We start from the raw sequence: 19,280 nt of genomic DNA, 5'->3' as shown, positions 1-19,280 counted from the left end.
ATAACACAAGTTTACAAAATAAAACGAAAGTCGTGAACTTCTGTCAACGACCAAAATTTTTGAAGCATAATTTAGTGCTGATTTCGAATCCGACCTTCAAAAATTTTTAAGTAGAACAGTTTTTGAGTTTCAGCTCAATATCGAGTTTTGCAACTTTTCAAAATATGTAATTTACTAAAATTCAAATATATTGCGTTTTGCTCAACCAATTTAAAATCTTTTTCCATAAATTAAAAGCTGAATACAATACCATTCGATCATCTGAATACAGGTTTTGCGTCAGATTGATGAAATTCAAGATATTGGCGAGTTTTAGGGACGATCTTCTTAAATTTTAGCAAAATTCCCAAAATTTTTTGAAGAAATGTATTTTTTTCGATAAGAAAAAACCAACTTAAAAATTCTTTCTCGACGTTTATTTGACATATCATATGTAGGCGAGTTACAGTAAAAAATTCAGCTCAATCGGAGCATTCATTACGGAGAATGAGATGTTTGAAGTGAGCGACATTCCTTAAAAGTAGAACAAAAATCGATTTCAAATCATCAACCTTGTATGGAAAGTCGAAAAAAATTCCGCTCTACTGTATTTTTTTTCTTTCGCGTTTTCGAACTCAGGGCATGATTCTACACCAAAAATGATCATCAGCTTACCGAGTTCAAAAATGCTGTAAACTAGTGTAATTTGATGTGACACGGGTAGGTCAAAAAAAAGTGAACAGGTCTACTCTACAGGTTGTTACTAATGTTTGGGATTCCGACGAAAATCCTACGGAAAACTGAACATTGCAATGCTTTATTACAACTTTCGAATAAAAACAGGCAGTAGGTACCGATTATCCGGATTATCCTGGCTATTCCGATGGATACTGGTGAACATTGGAAAAAACTTCTGATCTCAAGAACTCTCTCATCAAGGAATTCGCTTGGAAAACGATCCAACATTCGTTCCGAAAATCCTTTGAGAACGTTTTTCCGAAATTCTGTGCAGGATTCTTTATTGAATTCTCTCCGGAGTTCATCATTGGTTTTCTGCAGTAATTCCTTCTTTGGATTCTATTGCAGTTTCTCACAGAATTCATCCCGTGATTGCTCTAGGAATTCGTCCATGAATTTATCTAAGTTTTTTTTCCTCGAGGTTTGCCGGTGTGTTTTCTCACCAGCTTCAGATCGTCCTAAAATGTATTCAAAGATCCTTCAGAAATTTCTCTTTATGGTTCCTTTGGAGTTCCTTACGGAATTTCATCCGCAGTTTCTACCTTTGCACTTTCAGATTTTTAGAATTCATCCTGAAGTTTCCCTAAGGTTTCCTCCCGAAATTACTCACAGTTATAACTTTTTTTCCGATCTGTCCCCGTTTTTCTCAAAGTTCCTCCTGAGATTTCTCTAATAGGTCTTACCGGAGTTTTGCGTAATATTTAATCCCTCTCGATATTTCACCGGAAATTTTTACCAAGGAATTTCGTAAGTTATCTTAAGAGGTATTCCTACAAAAGCTGCTTGAGCAACTTTTTTTAGAGAAATCTCCAATAGAACTCCCAAAGTCCAGTATGGATTTCGGGAATGAATCTGGAAGTAATCCCAGGAAAAGCTCTAAAAACCACAAGAGGATCATTGCAAGAAATCCTAGAAACAATTACAAATAAAAGCCTAGACAATCTTCTTAAAGAAATCTCTGTGTGAGAATGCTTAGTGATGGATCCTCCTACGGAGGAAAATAACTTTAACACTCCCACTGCCATGCTATACCGTGCCATGCCCTAATACCGTGTGCCTCCTAATACCGTGTATTTGACAAAAAACTCAAATATTTTACTAAGTGTATTATTTTTTTAACTAAGTAACTAATTCAATCATTAGCATATTAAACCTTCTTAAGTTAGGCGTAATAAATTTGGCACATATTTACAAAAACAAGCAATTAGAAATATTCACAAAATGTGAGTGCGAAGTACCAATACACGGTATTAGGGCATGGTTCCTTTTGTGTTCCAAATACCGTGTTTCGGCTAAAACTGCAAGCTGAAAATATTATTGATACTTTTTTACTTTATGAATCTATTGTACAAACCTCTAGGCAACGTTTAACGCACAGATTCTTTTAAGTATGAACTTAGTATGATTGATATAGTGATGATTCAAAAGACCACCAATGTACGCGGGTCACATACACGGTATTAGGCACAATGCTATGTTTTACCATTTTGTTTTTAACAATGGTTTAAACATTTGGAATATTATTAATTATATTTATTATACATAATATACAGAATAACCAATAATATAGCGTTTGAAAAATCAAGAAACACGAATAATTGATTTTTACAGGGCTCTTTGAAGTGAAGAGCATTCTTAAGGTCACGGTATTAGGGCATGGCACGGTAAATCACTTACACCAACTGCCATGCCTCAAAACAGTGGGAACGGTATTTTTCAACTGCTAATATCTCAGCCGTTTTTTATCCGATTTGCAAAATTTTTGAAGCTATGAATTTTCCCAGCCTTCTAGATGAATATAAAATTTTCAAACTATGGATTTGATCAAAGTTCTATTTTTGAGTACTCAAAAACTCGGAGCAAGTACCTTAAAAAATACTGTTTTTCTGGAGCCATTCCGAATGGAAATTAGTTTCCCCGCTTATTTTAATGTTGAATTGCCCATATTAATAAAGTAAAATTATTGCAAAGAAATATATGGAGATACTCATTATTTAAGACAATAAAATCTTCACAAAATTACGTAAAATACAGTAAATTTGTATATTCGATTTGAACTTTGTATTCATCGCGACAACCCCTGTGTTTTATTGCTTGAAACCAATCACGTGCACATGAGAAATCTTTTACCAAACGATTGTAAAAAGTATGAATCTCAGAAACTACAAAATTTTCATAAAATCACGTATAATACAGGAAATTTTTATTTTCAGTTTGAACTTTACATTCATCGCGACAATCCCCATGTTATATTGCTTGAAAATAATCGCGTGTACATAAGAATACATCTACAGATAAATGGGGACAAGTGTGAATCATAAAATTACAAAATCTTCACAAAATTACGTATAATACAGAAAATTTGTATATTCGGTTTGAACTTTACATTCATCGCGACAACCCCTGTGTTTTATTGCTTGAAAACAATCACGTGTACATTATAAAACTTCTTCCAATCGATTGTGAAAAGTGTGTGTTTTAGTAACTACAAAATTTTCACAAAATCACGTATAATACTGGGAATTCGTATTTTCAGTTTGAACTTTACGTTCATCGCGACAATCTCCATGTTATATTGCTTGAAAACAATCACGTGTACATAAGAATACATTTACAGATAAATGAGGACAAGTGTGATTCATAAAAACTACAAAATCTTCACAAAATTACAATCCTTGTGTTATATTGTTTCTAAGCAATCACGTGTATATAAGAATAAATTTACAGATCACTGGAAACATGGATTCCTACATTTTTTTTTTCTTCTAGGCTAGGCATTATTACAGAAATTGTTTCAAGAATTGTTGAGAAAACTTTTCTGGGATTTCCTAAGTAATTCCTCGGACCTGGTGTGATGGTTAGTTAAAGCACAGGCATTTCACCCTGAGGAACTCTCCCGAAAAAACACACACAATGTGAGTTCTTCCTTCGGAAGGGAAGTAAAGCGTGGGTTCCGAGATGAACTAGCCAAGGGCTAAAAATCTCGTTAATACAGATAAAAAAATAATTCCTCATGGGATTGCTTATGAGATTCCTCATTGAATTTCTCCAGGAATTCATCCTGAGATTATTTCTTCTGTGTTTATTTCAGGAACAACTGCAAGAATAATTTTAAAAATTCCCCCAAGAATTCCCCAGGAACTCTTTTAAGAATTTCTTTAGGACTTCCTCTTGGAATTCTTTCAGGAATTCCTCCAGGAATTAATCCAGTACTTTCTCCAGGAACTTTTTATGGATTCCCTTAGGAATGCCTCTTGGAATTGCTTCCAGGATTCATCCTGGGGTTTCTACAGGAACGCCTGCAGGGATTCCTTCAGGAACTGCTACAGGGATTCATCCAAAAGTTCATCCACTCTTTCTAGTATTACTTCAGGATTTCTCCAAGAATTCCATCTGTGATTTATTCAGGAACTTATCATGGGATTTCTCCACGAATTTGTTCAGGAATTCCTCTAAGAATTCTTCCAGTGATTTCTCTGTTATTGTTTCAGGGATTCCTCTAAAAACTCCTCCAAGGAATCCTACTGAAATGCCTCTAATTTTTTTATCATTTTCCTCTAGGAATTCCTTCAGAAATGCTTCCAGGAATTCTTGTAGAGATTCCTCCAGGAGTTTCTCCAGAGATTCCTCAGGAAATCCCTACACGCTTTCCTCTAGGGTATCTTCCAGAAACTCCTCCAGGAATTTCTCCAAGGCTTCACTCGGGAATTCCTTCTGTGATTCCTTCCGGAACAACTTATTTTGAAAATTCCCCCAGTAACTTTTCTTAGGATTCCTTCAGGAATTTCTCCTTGAATTCTTTAAGGAACTCCTCCAGGTATAAATTCAGTACTTCCTTCAGGAACTGTATAGGGATTCTCTTGGGGATTCCTTGGGATTCTTCAGGAATTCCTCTAGAGTTTTCATCAGGAACTGCTATAGGGATTCCTCCAAGAATTCCATCAGGAATTTTCCTAGGAATTCCTACAGGATTTTTTCCAGTAATTATTCAGGGGATTCCTCCAAGGGTTTTTTCAGATACTCCTACAGGAATTCCTCCAAAGATTTCTCCAGGAATTTATTCAAGGGTTCCTCCAAGAATTCCACTACGAATTCTCCTCGGCATTCTTCCAGGAATTTATTCAGGGATTTTCCAGGGATTCCAACTTGGATTCATGAAGAAAATTTTCCTGGGTTCTTTTCAGCGATTCCTTCAGGGATCCCTCCTGATATTCCTCCAGGAATTCATGCAGGCATTCCTCAAATATAGGAAAATTCTCCAAAAAATTCACCAGGAATTGATCTAGAAATTCCTCCATAAATTCTGTCATAAATTCATCCAAGAATTTCTCTATGAAATCCTTCAGGAATCCCTTCAAAAATTCTCAGAGGATTATCTCTAGGAAGACCCTTTGAAATTTTTCCAGGGATTCCTTCAGGAATTCTTCCAGATTTTCCTCCAGTAATTGCTGCAGCGATTCCTTCAGGAATTCTGTAAAGAGAATTCTTCCAGAAACTTCTTCGGGGATTTCTGCACGAATTTCTCTAAGGATTCCTCCAGGGATTTTTCAACAATTCCCTTGAGGATTTCTTCATGAATTCCTCCAGAAATACCTCTAGAAATTCCTCCAGGAACTTTTCAAGATTTTTACAAGTTTTTACAAAAAAAAAAGTCTCCCAGACTTCCTTTCATCCAATAACTATTTCAATGATTCCTCTAGGGGATTCCTCCAGGTAATCTTCCAGGTATTCCTCCAGAAATTCTCACAGAAATATCTCCAGGAATTCCTCTAGGATTTAGTCTAGGAATTGCTCCAGGAACTCCTGCAGGAAAATCTCCAGGAAATGCCCCAGGAATTTCTTCAGGAGTTGATACAAAAATTATGTCAGCAATTTCTCCAGGAATTTTTCCAGAAAATCTTTTAGGAATTTCTTCAAAAATTCTTGCAGGAAATTCTCCAGGAATACCTTAAGGATTTTTTAGGAATTCCTTCAGTCATTTCTCCAGGAATTACTCAAAATATTGTTTCAAGAATTGTTGCAATGATTCCTCCTGGGATTTCTCCATGAATTTCTCCAGGGCGTTTCTCAAGAATTCCTCCAGGAAATCCTTCGAAGATTCCTCCAAGAAATACTTCAAAGATTCATCCAGGAAATCGTTCAGAAATTCCTCTAAGAACCTTCTAGGGATTTCTTCAGAAATATTTCCACGATTTTTTCCAGGGATACTTTCAGGAATTCCTCTAGAAATTCCTCTAGGAGTTGCTTCAGCAATTCCTCCTGGGATCTCTCACAAATTTCTCTAAGGATTCCACTAGGCATTAGTTCAGAAATTCCTTCGAAAATTTCTCCAGGAACCCCTTCAGAAATTCCTCTAGAAAATCCTTCAGGAATTTCTCAAGGGATTTTTTCAGAAAAATAAATTTTCCAGATTTCCTTTAGAGATATCTCCAAAAATTCATCCAGTAATTCTTTCAAGAATTTCTCTAGAGATTTATCCAGGAATTCCTTCATGGATTCCTCCAACACTTCTCACAGGAATACTTCTAGGAATTCCTCCAGGCATTCCTTCAGGATTTTATCAAGGAATTTCTCCAGGAACTCCTCCGGGAATAACTCCAGGAATTTCTTCAGGAATTCTTCCAGGAAATGCTCCTGGACATCTTGCAAATTTCAGATTTTTCCAGAGATTCTTCCGGGAAATTCTTCGAAAATTCATCCAGGAAATCCTCCAGAAATTCCTCTAAGGATTCTTCCAGGAAATCCTTTTTAAATTTCTCAAGGGATTTTTCTAGAAATTTCTCCAGATATTCCTTCCAGAATTCCTCTGGATATTTCACCAGGAGTTGCTCCAAGAGCTCCATCAGGTATTTATCCAGGAACAGCTACTGGGTCTCATCCAAGAATTCCTCAGGGGGTTACGTCAGGAATTCATTTAAAAGTTGCTCCATGCATTCCTTCAGGATTCTCTCTAGAGATTTTTTCAGGAATTGCTTCAGACATTCCTCCGGGAATTCCTTCACGGATTACTCCAAGAATTTCTTCAGAGGTTCCTTCAGTAATTCCTCCATGACTTTCTCTAGGAATTCCTTAAGAGATTTCTTCAAAAACTTTTCTAGGGATCCCTCCCATAATTCCTTCAGGATTTTTTTAAGAAATTACTCCAAGGAACCCTCAGGAAATTTATATAGGATTTCTTCTAGGAATTCCTCAAGAGATTTCTTCATAAATTTCTCGAAGGACTCCTCCCAGAGTTTATCCAATAATTCCTCTTGACATAGTTTTAGATAATACTCCAGGGATTCCTTCGGAAATTCTTACGGCATTTTTCCTGGAAGTCTTCCAGGGATTGCTCGTGGAATTCTACAAGTGATAATTTCAGAAATCCCTCTAAGGTTCTTTTCAAAAATGTAGTAAGAAGTTCCTTTAAAAATTTCAGAAATTCTTCAGTCATCTTTTGCAGGAATGTACTTACGAATTTCTCTAGAATTATTTGATATTTTTTTATTATTTCAACAATTTCTGGAGGAATTCATGCAGCGAATAGTATTGGAAAATAATTTAATAAAGATGCATACAAGAACCAGGAAATTATCCAAGAATTCTTTCAGTAATCACTCCAGCAGTTTCTTCAGAAGTTTACTCAGCGATTCCATTAGTAATTCTTTCAATAAGCGAAACTATTAGTCCTCCAGGGAATTTTCCAAGCAACACACATACCACAAAAAAGTCACGGCAGGGCAGGTTTTAGATTATGCAGAAGTCACAGTGACTTACTATAAACATCTAGATACTTACATGCTAAAAGTGCTTTCATACATTTCTCTAGGGAATCCTTCAGGAGTTCACCCAGGAAAGACTCTTTCGGAATTCTCCCATGAATTCATCCCGAAATTTCTCTCAAAAATGCACCAGGAATTCCTCCAGGAAATTCTTCTCAAATTCTTCCAAACATTTTTCTTTGAATAAACTCTAGGATTTTTTAAAATTCTTATAAGGATCCTTCTGGAAATACGTTCATTGACATTTCTATAGGATTATGCTCTGACATTAGTGCATGCAGTATATGGGTATATAATACCACCTTTAGAGAGATTCCAGCAAGGATGTACTCGGAATTCAACTGAAGGTTATATCAAAATAATTATACAAAGAGGATGTCGCTACGAACGTTGTGTTTTCACCAAAAATAAAACAAAATCTGTATATTGTAGTTCTAATAGTTCCTCATTCTCACAATCATTCTGAGTATGTATTCTTATGTACTTGATTATTTTCATGCAAAAAAGCAATAAGGTTGTCACGATCAATGCTGAGCTCGAACTTAAAATACATTTATCTTGCATTATACCAGTGGTTTTCAACCAGGGAGGTATTCCCCCATAGGGGGGAATTTCGTTCTTTCATGCGGGGAATTGCCAATTCAAGAATATTATCTTATGATTCTATCTAAAGAACGAAGAAACAATTTTCAACAATGAAAATTTTCAGTGTATCGTGAATCATCGTCGTCAAAATGTAAGTGTACACTATCAGAAAAAATCATGTAAATTTAAGTTCACTTGAATGCACATAAAAAAAGCGGCCCGTTTGACACTAATTTACGTCTTCTATCACAAATAAAGTCGAGCTAGCAATCGCTAGAGCTGAAGCGAGAGATAAAACATGTGTAAGTAAAACCCTGTATTTCACGTATTTTTTTGAAGATTTTGTAGTTTTCAAGAATCATACTTATCATGCGCATGTGATTGTTTAAAAAAAATAATACACAGGGGTTGTCGCGATGAATGTTGAGTTCCAAACACAAATACAAACTTCCTGTATTATACGTAAAATTGTGAAAACTGTGCAGTTTTTATGATTCATACTTCTCCCTATCGCTGTGGAAATGTAGGGTGGGGCGGGGCAAGATGGGTCGCGGGGCAAGATGGGTCAGTGCCATTTTCGGGCGCATTACTCATGTTTTGATTATGTTAATAATTTTGTTAGATGACCAGCATGAATATACAAAAGTTTGGGGCATTGATTTAAAAATTATTCACTCTCATTGGAAATACAAAATAAAATGGTTTTTTGCCATTTTTCTTATGCGATACATTCCATATATTCTCCATATAAACAGCCGCGGGGCAAGATGGGTCACCTTCAATTTTGAACGTATTTTTGGAGCGTTCAAAAGTTATTTATTTTTTATTACAAGACTATCTCATAAATGACTTCAATCAAGCGGAATAAACGCTCAAAATTATAACATAAAATTATGATAATTTTTTAGTAAAAACATCGATTTTCAAGTCGCCTCAGGACCACTCGAATCGTAAAGTTTTTTATATTCCAAATAAATTTATAAAATGTTTACTAGTAGCTCTTGTTTACTCAGTATGGATATGGAGCATATTTGAATGCGGAACAAATCTTATATTTTGACGTTTTTCGTTGAGAAAATGTTAATTACTTAAAAGGTGACCCATCTTGCCCCGCACTTTTTTCACGGCACAAAATCGATCACTTTTTAAAACTGATTGTTTAACATCATATTTTGTTTTTAATGAACTTTTTATCGACTTTTAGCATAGCTAACTAGTGTATTAAAGAGTAGCGGACGAATGCAAACCAATCCGATTTGTATTTACGAAGTTATGGTGATCCATCCTTATGCGACCCATCTTGCCCCGCCCCACCCTATTCTTATGTATGTATGTGATTGTTTTGAAGCAATTAGAGACATGGATTGTTGCGACGGACGTGAAGTGTAAAACTGAAAATACAAATTTCCAGTATTTCACGTAATTTTGTGTTTTTTTTAGTTGCTTAGATTTACACATTTCACATCCGTTTTAAAAAAGAATTCTTATGCACATGCGATTGTTCTCAAGCAATAAAACACAACGGCAAATGTGAAGTTCGAACCGAATATACTTATTTTCTGTATTATACTTAATTTTGTGAAGATTTTGTATTTTTTACGATTCACACTTCTCACTTTCGCGTTGAAAAGTATTCCTATGTACTCGTGATTGTTTTCAAGCAATAAAACACTAGGGTTGTCGCGATGAATACAAAGTTCAAATTGAATATACAGATTTCCTGTATTATACGTGATTTTGTGAAAACGTTGTAGTTCCTAAGATACAAACTATTCACAATCGTTCGGAAAAAGTGTTCTCATGAACACGTGATTGTCTTCAAGCAATAAAACACAGGGGTTGTCGCGATGAATATAAAGTTCAAACCGAATATATAAATATTCTGTATTGTACGTAGTTTTGTGAAGATTTTGTAGTTTTTATGATTCACACTTGTCCCCATTTATCTGTAAATGTATTCTTATGTACACGTGATTATTTTCAAGCAATATAACATGGGGATTGTCGCGATGGACGTAAAGTTCAAACTGAAAACACGAATTTCCTGTATAATACATGATTTTATGAAAATTTTGTAGTTTCTGAGATTCACACTTTTCACAATTGCTTGGAAAAAGATTTCTCATGTGCACGTGATTGGTTTCAAGCAATAGAACACAGGGGTTGTCGCGATGAATACAAAGTTCATATAAAATATACAAATTTTCTGTATTATACGTAATTTTGTGAAGATTTTATAGTCTTAAATAATGAGTATCTCCATATATTTCTTTGCAATAATTTTGCTTTATTAATTTGGGCAATTCAACATTAAAATATGCGTGGAAACTAATTTACATTCGGAATGGCTCCAGAAAAACAGCATTTTTAAAGTACTTGCTCCGAGTTTTTGAGTACTCAAAAATAGAACTTTGGTCAAATCCATAATTTGAAAATTTTATACTCATCTAGAAAGCTGGGAAAATTCATAGCTTCAAAAATTTTGCAAATCGGATGAAAAACGGCTGAGTTATATCAAGTTGAAATTACCGTTCCCACTGTTTGGGAGGCATGGCAGTGGGAGTGTTAATGACGGATAAAGCGGACTCTTCACTTTGCCTCCAAAATCACACTCCAGATTTTAGAACTATTGTGATATACCCTTTTGCTGTGAGGTACGCAAGTTATCTCAGTAACATGTTTTTCACTGAGATACCTTGGTATCGACTGAACTCAAGACCATCTATTATTGATGAATAGAAATCCTGAGGTACAGTGTGTGACTCCCCCATTCTAGCGAGACTAGCTTTATAAAGCCAACCACGTCCTTGGGAGATAAGATCAGTCTAGTTAACTTCCCACTTGAAGTCGCTGAACAGCTGATACGTTGGGACCTGGTATTCATGGCATTTCGGGAGGATCTGCCGTACGGTGAAGATCTAATCCGTTGTTGACTGGCCGTCGATGAAGCCAGCTTGATAACTTCCCACGAACTCATTCGTTTTAGGTGACAGACGACGGAAGATGATCTGGGATAGCATTTTGTAGGCAGCATTCAAAATAGTGATCGCTCTGAAGTTCTCACATTCCGAATGGTCGCCTTTCTTGTGAATGGGGTGGATTATCCCTTCCTTCCACTCCTCCGGTAGCTGTTCGGTTTCCCAGATCCTGACTATCAGCCGGTGCAGACAGGTGGCCAACTTTTCTGGGTCCATCTTGATGAGTTCAGCTGCGATACCATCCTTACCAGCTGCTTTGTTAGTTTTGAGCTGGTGAATGGCATCCTTAACTTCCCTCAGCGTGGGAGTTGGTTCATTTCCGTCCTCCGCTGCACTGGCATCGACGTTTCCACCGTTGCCATGGGCTCCCGTGCCTACGTTCTCCACATCATTCCGGTGCTGATCGAAGTACTGCCTCCATCTGTCCGGCCTCCGTCCTTATCCCTGCACATTTCGGTTCGCGGCACGAAGCCGGTGCGGGATGCGTTGAGCTTCTGATAGAACTTCTGTGTTTCTTGGGAGCGGCACAGCTGCAGTTCCATTTCTTTGTACATACTTCGCTTCTTCTAGGCGGCGCTTCTCGCGCTCCCGAAAGAGGCGGGTCTGCTATTTTCGCTTCTGTTTGTAACGTTCCACGTTCTGTCGGGTCCCTTGCCTCAGCATTACCGCCCTCGCTGCGTCCTTCTTCTCCAAAACCGTTCTGCACTCTTCGTCGAACCATTCGTTCCGTCGATTCCGTTCCACGTACCCGATGGGGCTCTCGGCTGCGTCGTTGATGACTCCTTTCACTGTTCACTTCAGCAGTCCTCTAGAGGAGCTCGCCCTTGTCTGGCAACGCGGCCTCGCGATTCTGCGCGTATGCTGAGGCGACACCTGGTTGTTTTAGTCGCTCAAGGTTGTACCGTGGCGGTCGTCGGTACCGTACATTGTTGATGACGGAGAGTTTTGGGCGCAGTTTGACTATCACCAGATAGTGGTCGGAGTCGATTTTGGCGCCACGATAGGTCCTGACGTCGATAATGTCGGAGAAGTGCCGTCCGTCAATCAGAACGTGGTCGATTTGAGATTCCGTCTGCTGTGGTGATCTCCAGGTGTAACGATAAGGGAGGCTGTTTTGGAAGAAGGTGATGGCCATGGTTTTGAAGGTGGCGAAATCATAGAGCCGTAGGCCGTTTTCGTTCGTCTGCTGAACTTTCCAATCGTCGGTCTGAATTCCTCCTCCTGGCCTACCTGAGCGTTTAGATCCCCTATGATGATCTTGACGTCGTTGCTTGGGCAGCGGTCGTACTCGCGTTCGAACTGCGCGTAAAATGCCTCCTTGTCATCAACAGTGCTTCCGGAGTGTGGACTGTGCACGTTTATTATGCTGAAGTTGAAGAATCGGCCCTTGATTCTCAACCTGCACATTCTTTCGTCGATCGGCCACCAACCGATCACGCTCCTCTGCATATCACCCATCACGATGAAAGCTGTTCCCAGCTCGCGTGTGTTGCCGCAGCTCTGGTAGATGATATAATTACCTCTAAACTTTCGCACCATGCATCCTGTCCAACACACCTCCTGCAGCGCTACGATGCCGAACTCGCGGTCCTTCAGTAGATCGGCGAGTATGCGGGTGCTCCCAATGAAGTTGAGAGATCTTCAGTTCTACGTACCGAGCATCCAATCGCAAGTCCTTTTTGTTCGCTGGGGTCGCTCGTACAGGTATTTCTACATAGCAGATCTGAACATCCCGGGAGCCTCTGCAATAGCTACATTTAAGGCCAAGTTCGGAACTCCGTCCGGACTTGGGAACTTACCTACGCTAAGGGACTTTGCTATTCCCGCAAATTTCTCATTGGTGACCCCCTCCTTATAGCCAGTCAAAGGCCCCAGCTGTCCTATGAAAGGAGGCCAAGGACTAGGATCATGACGCGGTAAAAGCCCCTAAATGATCCCCTCCAGTATCTCTGGAGACTGCTCTGTACTGCCTATGATCGCCCGTGGACAGGCGCAGCGCAGGTCCGCAATCGCTTGAGTTCACCAGTAAGCAGGTGGCACAAATTTTCCAAATGGAGGAGAACGTGCCTCTGGAGCCCACCTACTGATACCTGAAGCAGGTGGCTCTCTACATGGTGAGTAGAGTTTCTTTTGAGAACGTAGCGGTGGAAATACTCAGGTATCAGAAAGCCGGCTCCAGAGGCACGTTATCCTCCATTTGGGACATTTGTGCCATCGCCAAAATAATAGCCTATTTCATCATCTACCTGAGGGAAAATGAAGGAAATAAGGATAAGGATGGGGATAAGGACAGGTAGGGAAATAGGAAAAGTACCTTGGAAGAGGATACTAACGCATAAGCGTACCACAATGGGTTCAAACAGCGCCCTGAAAAGGGCACTGTAATAACGCATAAAGCGAAAGAGAGCCTATAGCTCTTTACCACAGCGGGTTAAGAACAACAGAATATCCTGAATATTCAGGTCTCTGAAGTCAGTTTCACTTTGTGGTACTTCCCCAGTTGACGTCTCGACTAATAATGATAATTCCAAGGGCTCGGCCTACTTGATCTGCTAAACTACCACATCTCCCTTTCTTTCGAAATTGACCATTGTTCGTTAACCGCAATCACTTCCTCCCGGTCACATCGAGAGATGGGTGTTTAGACTACAACCGCTCAAATTAAGGATTGTATATAGGCACAGAAAGTGAAACGTTGCAGAACCACTATCTCGTCTAAACGGAAAACTTCGTTTCCGAAGCAGTCCCCCTTTGAGGTGAACTATGAAATCTTGTCGCCTAACTCAAAGGACTGAAGCCATTCCTGAGGCAGTCCACCGTTGGGTGAACTTCATAATTATATCGCCTAACTCAACGGATTGCATCCGTTCCTGAGGCAGTTCACCTTTGGGGTGAACTTCGTTATATTTCGCCTAACTCAACGGATTGAATCCGCTCCTGAGGCAGTTCATCTTTGGGACTGAACTTCATAATTTTATCGCCTAACTCAACGGATTGCATCCGTTCCTGAGGCAGTTCACCTTTGGGGTGAACTTCGTTATATTTCGCCTAACTCAACGGATTGAATCCGCTCCTGAGGCAGTTCACCATTAAGGTGAACTTGATAACCGTTTCGCCCAACTCAACGGATAGAATCCGTTCCTGGGGCAGTTCCGTGCAAAGGAACTTGTTTTTTTCGGTTCAGGGAACCGAAGTTCGTTGCCAAGGTAATCACTGTTTGGCTTGATTTTTCACGTATGTTCTATCAGAGCAGGAGAGGGTTCCTTCTTGATCTTATGATGATTCTTGATCAGCTTCACTTGCAGGACTTGCACGTCCTTGCACGATCTTGAATTTTTAATTGTCTTGATCTCCAAAATGGCTGAGTCGTTTGGCTGATAATCGTGCCGAAGGCTCTGCTGCTCATCCAAAGCAAACGGGGGTTCTTTCGTCGCCAATGTGGTACTTCCCCAGTTGACGTCTCGACTAATAATGATAATTCCAAGGGCTCGGCCTACTTGATCTGCTAAACTACCACACACTTAATAAGTGTTTACCGAATACTCGGAAACACAGTTGCGCAAAAACTGGACAGTTACATATCAAATGATACGAAGTTCCATAATCGGATTCACAGCTATCACATGCAAATGAATCAGCTTGCTGAATATTCGCCATGTGATAGCTGAATCGGCAGTGGTCAGTCAATGCTTTAACCAGAATGCTGCAATTCGCCTTTGACAGATTTGTAAGATACTTCGCCATCCTTGGAGATGGCTCAGTACAATACAATTTTGTTTAACGACATGACTCCAAACTATTCCAGTATTGTTTGTGCTGAGTAGCAGCCCAGGTGTGAATCTACCCAACATTTCGATATCGGAATAGTTGACTCAGGGCCAATAAAATCATGTGATGCTCCCGTGTGAGCTAACTCATCAGCCAATTTATTTCCAGCGATGGAAGAATGGCCAGGTACCCATACAAGGTGAACAGCGTTTGCTGAACCCAGCTCCTCGATTTGAGTTCGAAAAGCAAAACTATCTTCGACCTAGAGTTGGCCGAAGCAAGTGCTTTAATAGCAGCCTGGCTATCTGAACAGAAGTATATTACTTTGCCCATTACGTGCTGCTGAAGTGCCGATTACACTTCGCACATAAGAGCAGAGATTTTGGCCTGAAAAACGGTAGTGTCTACCAAGTGAGTAAGACTGATACAGCCTTAGCTCACGAGAATAAACACCAACACCTGCTCGACCTAAGCGAAGGGAGCCATCAGTGTAACATACGATGCCGTCTGAAATACTTCTCTCCAGATAACCAGATGTCCACTCTTCCCGGGAAGGGAATTTCGTGGAAAATGTTCTATATGGAAAATTACAAGCAATTGTAAGATCACTTGTAGCAAGGACAATTTTTTCCCAATTCACCAAAAGTGGAAACAACGAGGTGTGTGTGTTGATGTGCGGTTCACAGGAGTTTCCTCTAGTAGACCGAGTACCCATAGACGGTAAGTGCAAGAAAGTGCTTCTTGTTTGAGATGAGTGTGTAGTGGAGCAACGTCAAAGAGAACTTCGAGCACTGCCGTGGGAGTTGAAGAGAACGCTCCAGACATCGCCATTAAGCACATCCTTTGCAGATGGCCTAACTTTGATTGGATCGTTCTCATTTCGCCCTTTTGCCACCACACAAGACATCCATAGGCCAATATTGGCCGAACAACAGTTGTGTGAATCCATTTGATATACTTGGGTTTTAGACCCCAAGTTGTACCAAAGGTTCGCCGGCATTGCCCGAAGGCCATACAAGCTTTCTTGATTCTGAACTCAATGTGAGGTGTCCAGGAAAGCTTGGAATTAAGAATGACTCCAACCAACGTACTTTACCTGTTCAGTCGCATCGATTTCAGAATCAAAGAGACGCAAAGGTCGAACGCCATTACGGTTTCGCCTTTCCGTGAAAAGGACAATAGATGTTTTACTCGGATTAACCGAAAGGCCATATTGGCGACACCAACCCTCAACTACCTGAAGGGCGCTTTGCATCAGGTCGAAAAGGGTGCTGATGCACATATCGACTAACAATGTACGGTAGTCGTCGGCAAAACCATAAGTAGGAAAACCGCTATTATTGAGTTGCCTCAATAGCGTATCTGCTACGAGATTCCACAAAAGCGGTGACAAGACTCCCCCTTGGGGGCATCCACAAACACTCAATTTCCTGATCCCTGCTAGACGCAATGTCGAGAAGAGATATCGGTTTTTGAGCATTTGATGAATCCAATTGGAAATCATTGGAGATATACCATGACTCCGTGCGGCTTCCAATGTGGCATCGAAAGGCACATTGTCAAGGGCACCCTCGATATCTAAGAAAACACCCAAACAAGATTGCTTTTGAGCGAATGCTTTCTCGATATCGTAAACAACCTTGTGTAAAAGAGTCACAGTGGACTAACCAGATTGGTAGACATGTTGGTTCACATGAAGAGGCACGTTGGCCAGATGAACATCACGGATGTGATGATCCACAATGCGTTCTAAGCATTTCAGAAGAAAAGTCAAACTGATAGGTCTGAAACGCTTTGCTTCTTCATACGATGCACGACCCACTTTCGGAATAAACTTCACAGTAATATCCCGCCAGGATTTGGGAATATACCCTGTAGAATAACTGCAAACAAGTATTTTTTCAAAACATGTTTGAAATGATCAAATCCCTTCTGAAGCAAAATAAGATAAATCCCATCTGCCCCGGGAGATTTGAAAGGAGCAAAGCTATTAAGTGCCTACTCAATCGATTCTATAGTTACAATACTCCGAGCCGAAGCCAGGTAATCGTAACTACAAGAAAAGACATCAGGTTCATCCGAAGATGTAACATCCACACATTCAGGGAAGTGTGTGCTGAATAAGCATTCCAGAACTTCCTCATCAGAGGAAGTCAGATCGCCATTTGGCAAACGAAGGTCGTTCACTCGGAAATCCTTAGATTTCGCAAGGATTTTATTTAACCGACTGACTTCACTCAAACTGGAAACATTTGTATAAAGGTTCTTCCAGCCGAATCGTTCAGCAGACCGGAGAGCTTTCCTGTAGGCCTTGCGAGCCGACCGGAAAGCCTCCGAACCAGCCGAACGTCGTCTGTTCTAACTCTTTCTACATTGTTTCCTGAGTTTCGCCAGATCAGAGTTCCACCATGGGATTCCCCTTGTGGTCTTCACAGACCCCAGAGGGCAAGCTTCTTCAAAAGCTTCCATGATGAAGGTTGTTGTAGTATCAACGGCATCCTCTAAATCACTTGGAGTGTCAATGGATGGTGGTGAGTATCCATGAAATTTGGCCGCAACCAAATCAGTAAAAAGATCCCAGTTGTTAACCGGGGATTCCTGAAACGCAATGTTTGCGAAGTAACATTTAAATGTTCAATGTTAAATGATGTAGCGATGGTCAGAGAAAGGTTTTTCATCTGACACATGCCAATTGGTCAGCTCGTGACTGATTCTACTAGAGCAAAGCGTTATGTCTAACACTTCCTCTCTACCAGATACCATGAAGGTTGGGCGGTTGCCTATGTTAAGTAATGCAAGATCTGTACTACTTAAGTACTCCATCAAACTGGAGCCTCTCAAGTTAATGTCTGAGCTGCCCCAGATATGGTGAGAATTAGCATCACTGCCAACAATTAGCGGAAGGCCTTTTGAAGTACAGTATGCGATGACTTGTTTGAAAGGATCCGTAGGGGATGGTTCATCATGCGGTAAATAAACCGAACAATAGACGTGTTTCCTGTTGAGGTTTCCAACAGATACATCAATTGTGATAGCACATACATCTCTGGTGGTTAGGTCAGAGATGAATGTAGCAACTATTGCGTTGTTGACAAGCACACAGGCTCGAGGCATGACACGCGAGTTTGCCATTTCATGTTTACTGAAAGTAGCAAACACCGGGTTCACAAGGTTTCCTAGATAGAAATTCCCCTTACGGAAGTAAGGTTCTTGGACCAAGGCCACTTGGGCTGAACCATTTTGCATAAGTCTGCAAAGATTGATTGTTGCTGTTCTTTTATGCTGAAGCTGAGCTATCCTAACCGTAGCCACTACCCAAACTAGTCAAGATTAAACTCTTCGCAACAACAGCAGCAACAAAACCAGATCGGTATCGATTGGAAAACGCCAAAGGCGAGGATACACAGAATACACTGTGTAAATCGCATAATGCGAAACCATATAGGTGAAAATTTAAACTTATTAACAACATCTTCATAGATCTGGGACACCAAATTGGAGTGGAAGGAAGAGGTGTTATGCCCTATTTACAAAGCAACCATTTGGAATGTGTAAACAAACATGAGCCTAGGTAAATATGGTAAATATGAATATAGGTAAAAAAATGACCAACCCACCGTTCTCAGGTTTTTAAACGTAGCGGAGGAAATATGTACTCACCCGACGAAATGTTCCGCACGATAACGGTATGGCCCGCCCAGAAGTGGCGATCGTCGTTGACCAGCATCACGATCACCCGGTTCCACTGGAAGATGGTCTGGTCGAAGCTGCACGCCTTGAGCGCTTGCATTTCGTTCTCGAACAGCACGAACCCGATCTTGGTGCGGCAGTCGTTGCGGTTCTCCCGCATAAACGAAATCTTGATTACCCGGCCGACATCTTTGAAGAACGCCGCCAGCTCGCCGTCGGTCGCCTGCTTCGGAACGTTGCCCACGTAGACGACCTCGTTCAGATTCATACCGGCACAAACGGAGCACAAACAGTTGAAAGACTTCCTAATTCGATTTTCACTTGTTTTGGGGAATTTTTTGGATGATTTCTATTGAAAAAACAAACTTTTTCTCACGATTTTAGTTTCACGACCACCAGCGATAAAAATGCTGAACACTCTTAAAATTCATAACACATAACTGTGAGACCTACACAAAATCGACCAAATTCCTTGACACTCGTCGGGTGTGCTGAACAAAATATGCTTTTGGTCGAAATACAAAGTGACCGAACGTGCGAAAATTGATTAAAAAAAAAAGACGCGGACACGTTCAATGCTTCCAGTGAGCTTTTCGCTCTTTTAAGGAAGCACGACACTAGACAACGGACTAGCATGCAACGCCCAGTGGCACAGCCGAAAACTTTTCCTGACAGCTGCGGCGGGAATCGAACCCGCGCTCCTCAGCACGATGCGACTAAGAGCTTGGTGACCCTAGCCGCACGACCACGGAGCCGCACCTACTTAGAAATGTCGCAACTC

The 19,280-nt window shown here is 40.3% G+C and overlaps 1 protein-coding gene across 1 annotated transcript in view; it reads right to left on the bottom strand.

The window, feature by feature from the left end:
• Positions 1–18,928, bottom strand: part of LOC109400490 (uncharacterized) — a 41,585-nt gene extending 22,657 nt beyond the window's left edge. The window contains exon 1 of the mRNA XM_029860501.2: positions 18,470–18,928. Coding sequence (XP_029716361.2) covers positions 18,470–18,767 — 298 coding nt within the window. The 5' untranslated portion in view covers positions 18,768–18,928. The remainder of the gene's footprint in view (positions 1–18,469) is intronic.
• Between the last annotated feature and the right edge of the window lie 352 nt (positions 18,929–19,280).

This window comes from Aedes albopictus, chromosome 1 (genome assembly GCF_035046485.1).
Source record: "Aedes albopictus strain Foshan chromosome 1, AalbF5, whole genome shotgun sequence".
Classification (NCBI taxonomy): domain Eukaryota; kingdom Metazoa; phylum Arthropoda; class Insecta; order Diptera; family Culicidae; genus Aedes; species Aedes albopictus.
Note: the sequence above shows the minus strand (reverse complement) of the source record. Positions and strands in the feature narration are given on the sequence as shown.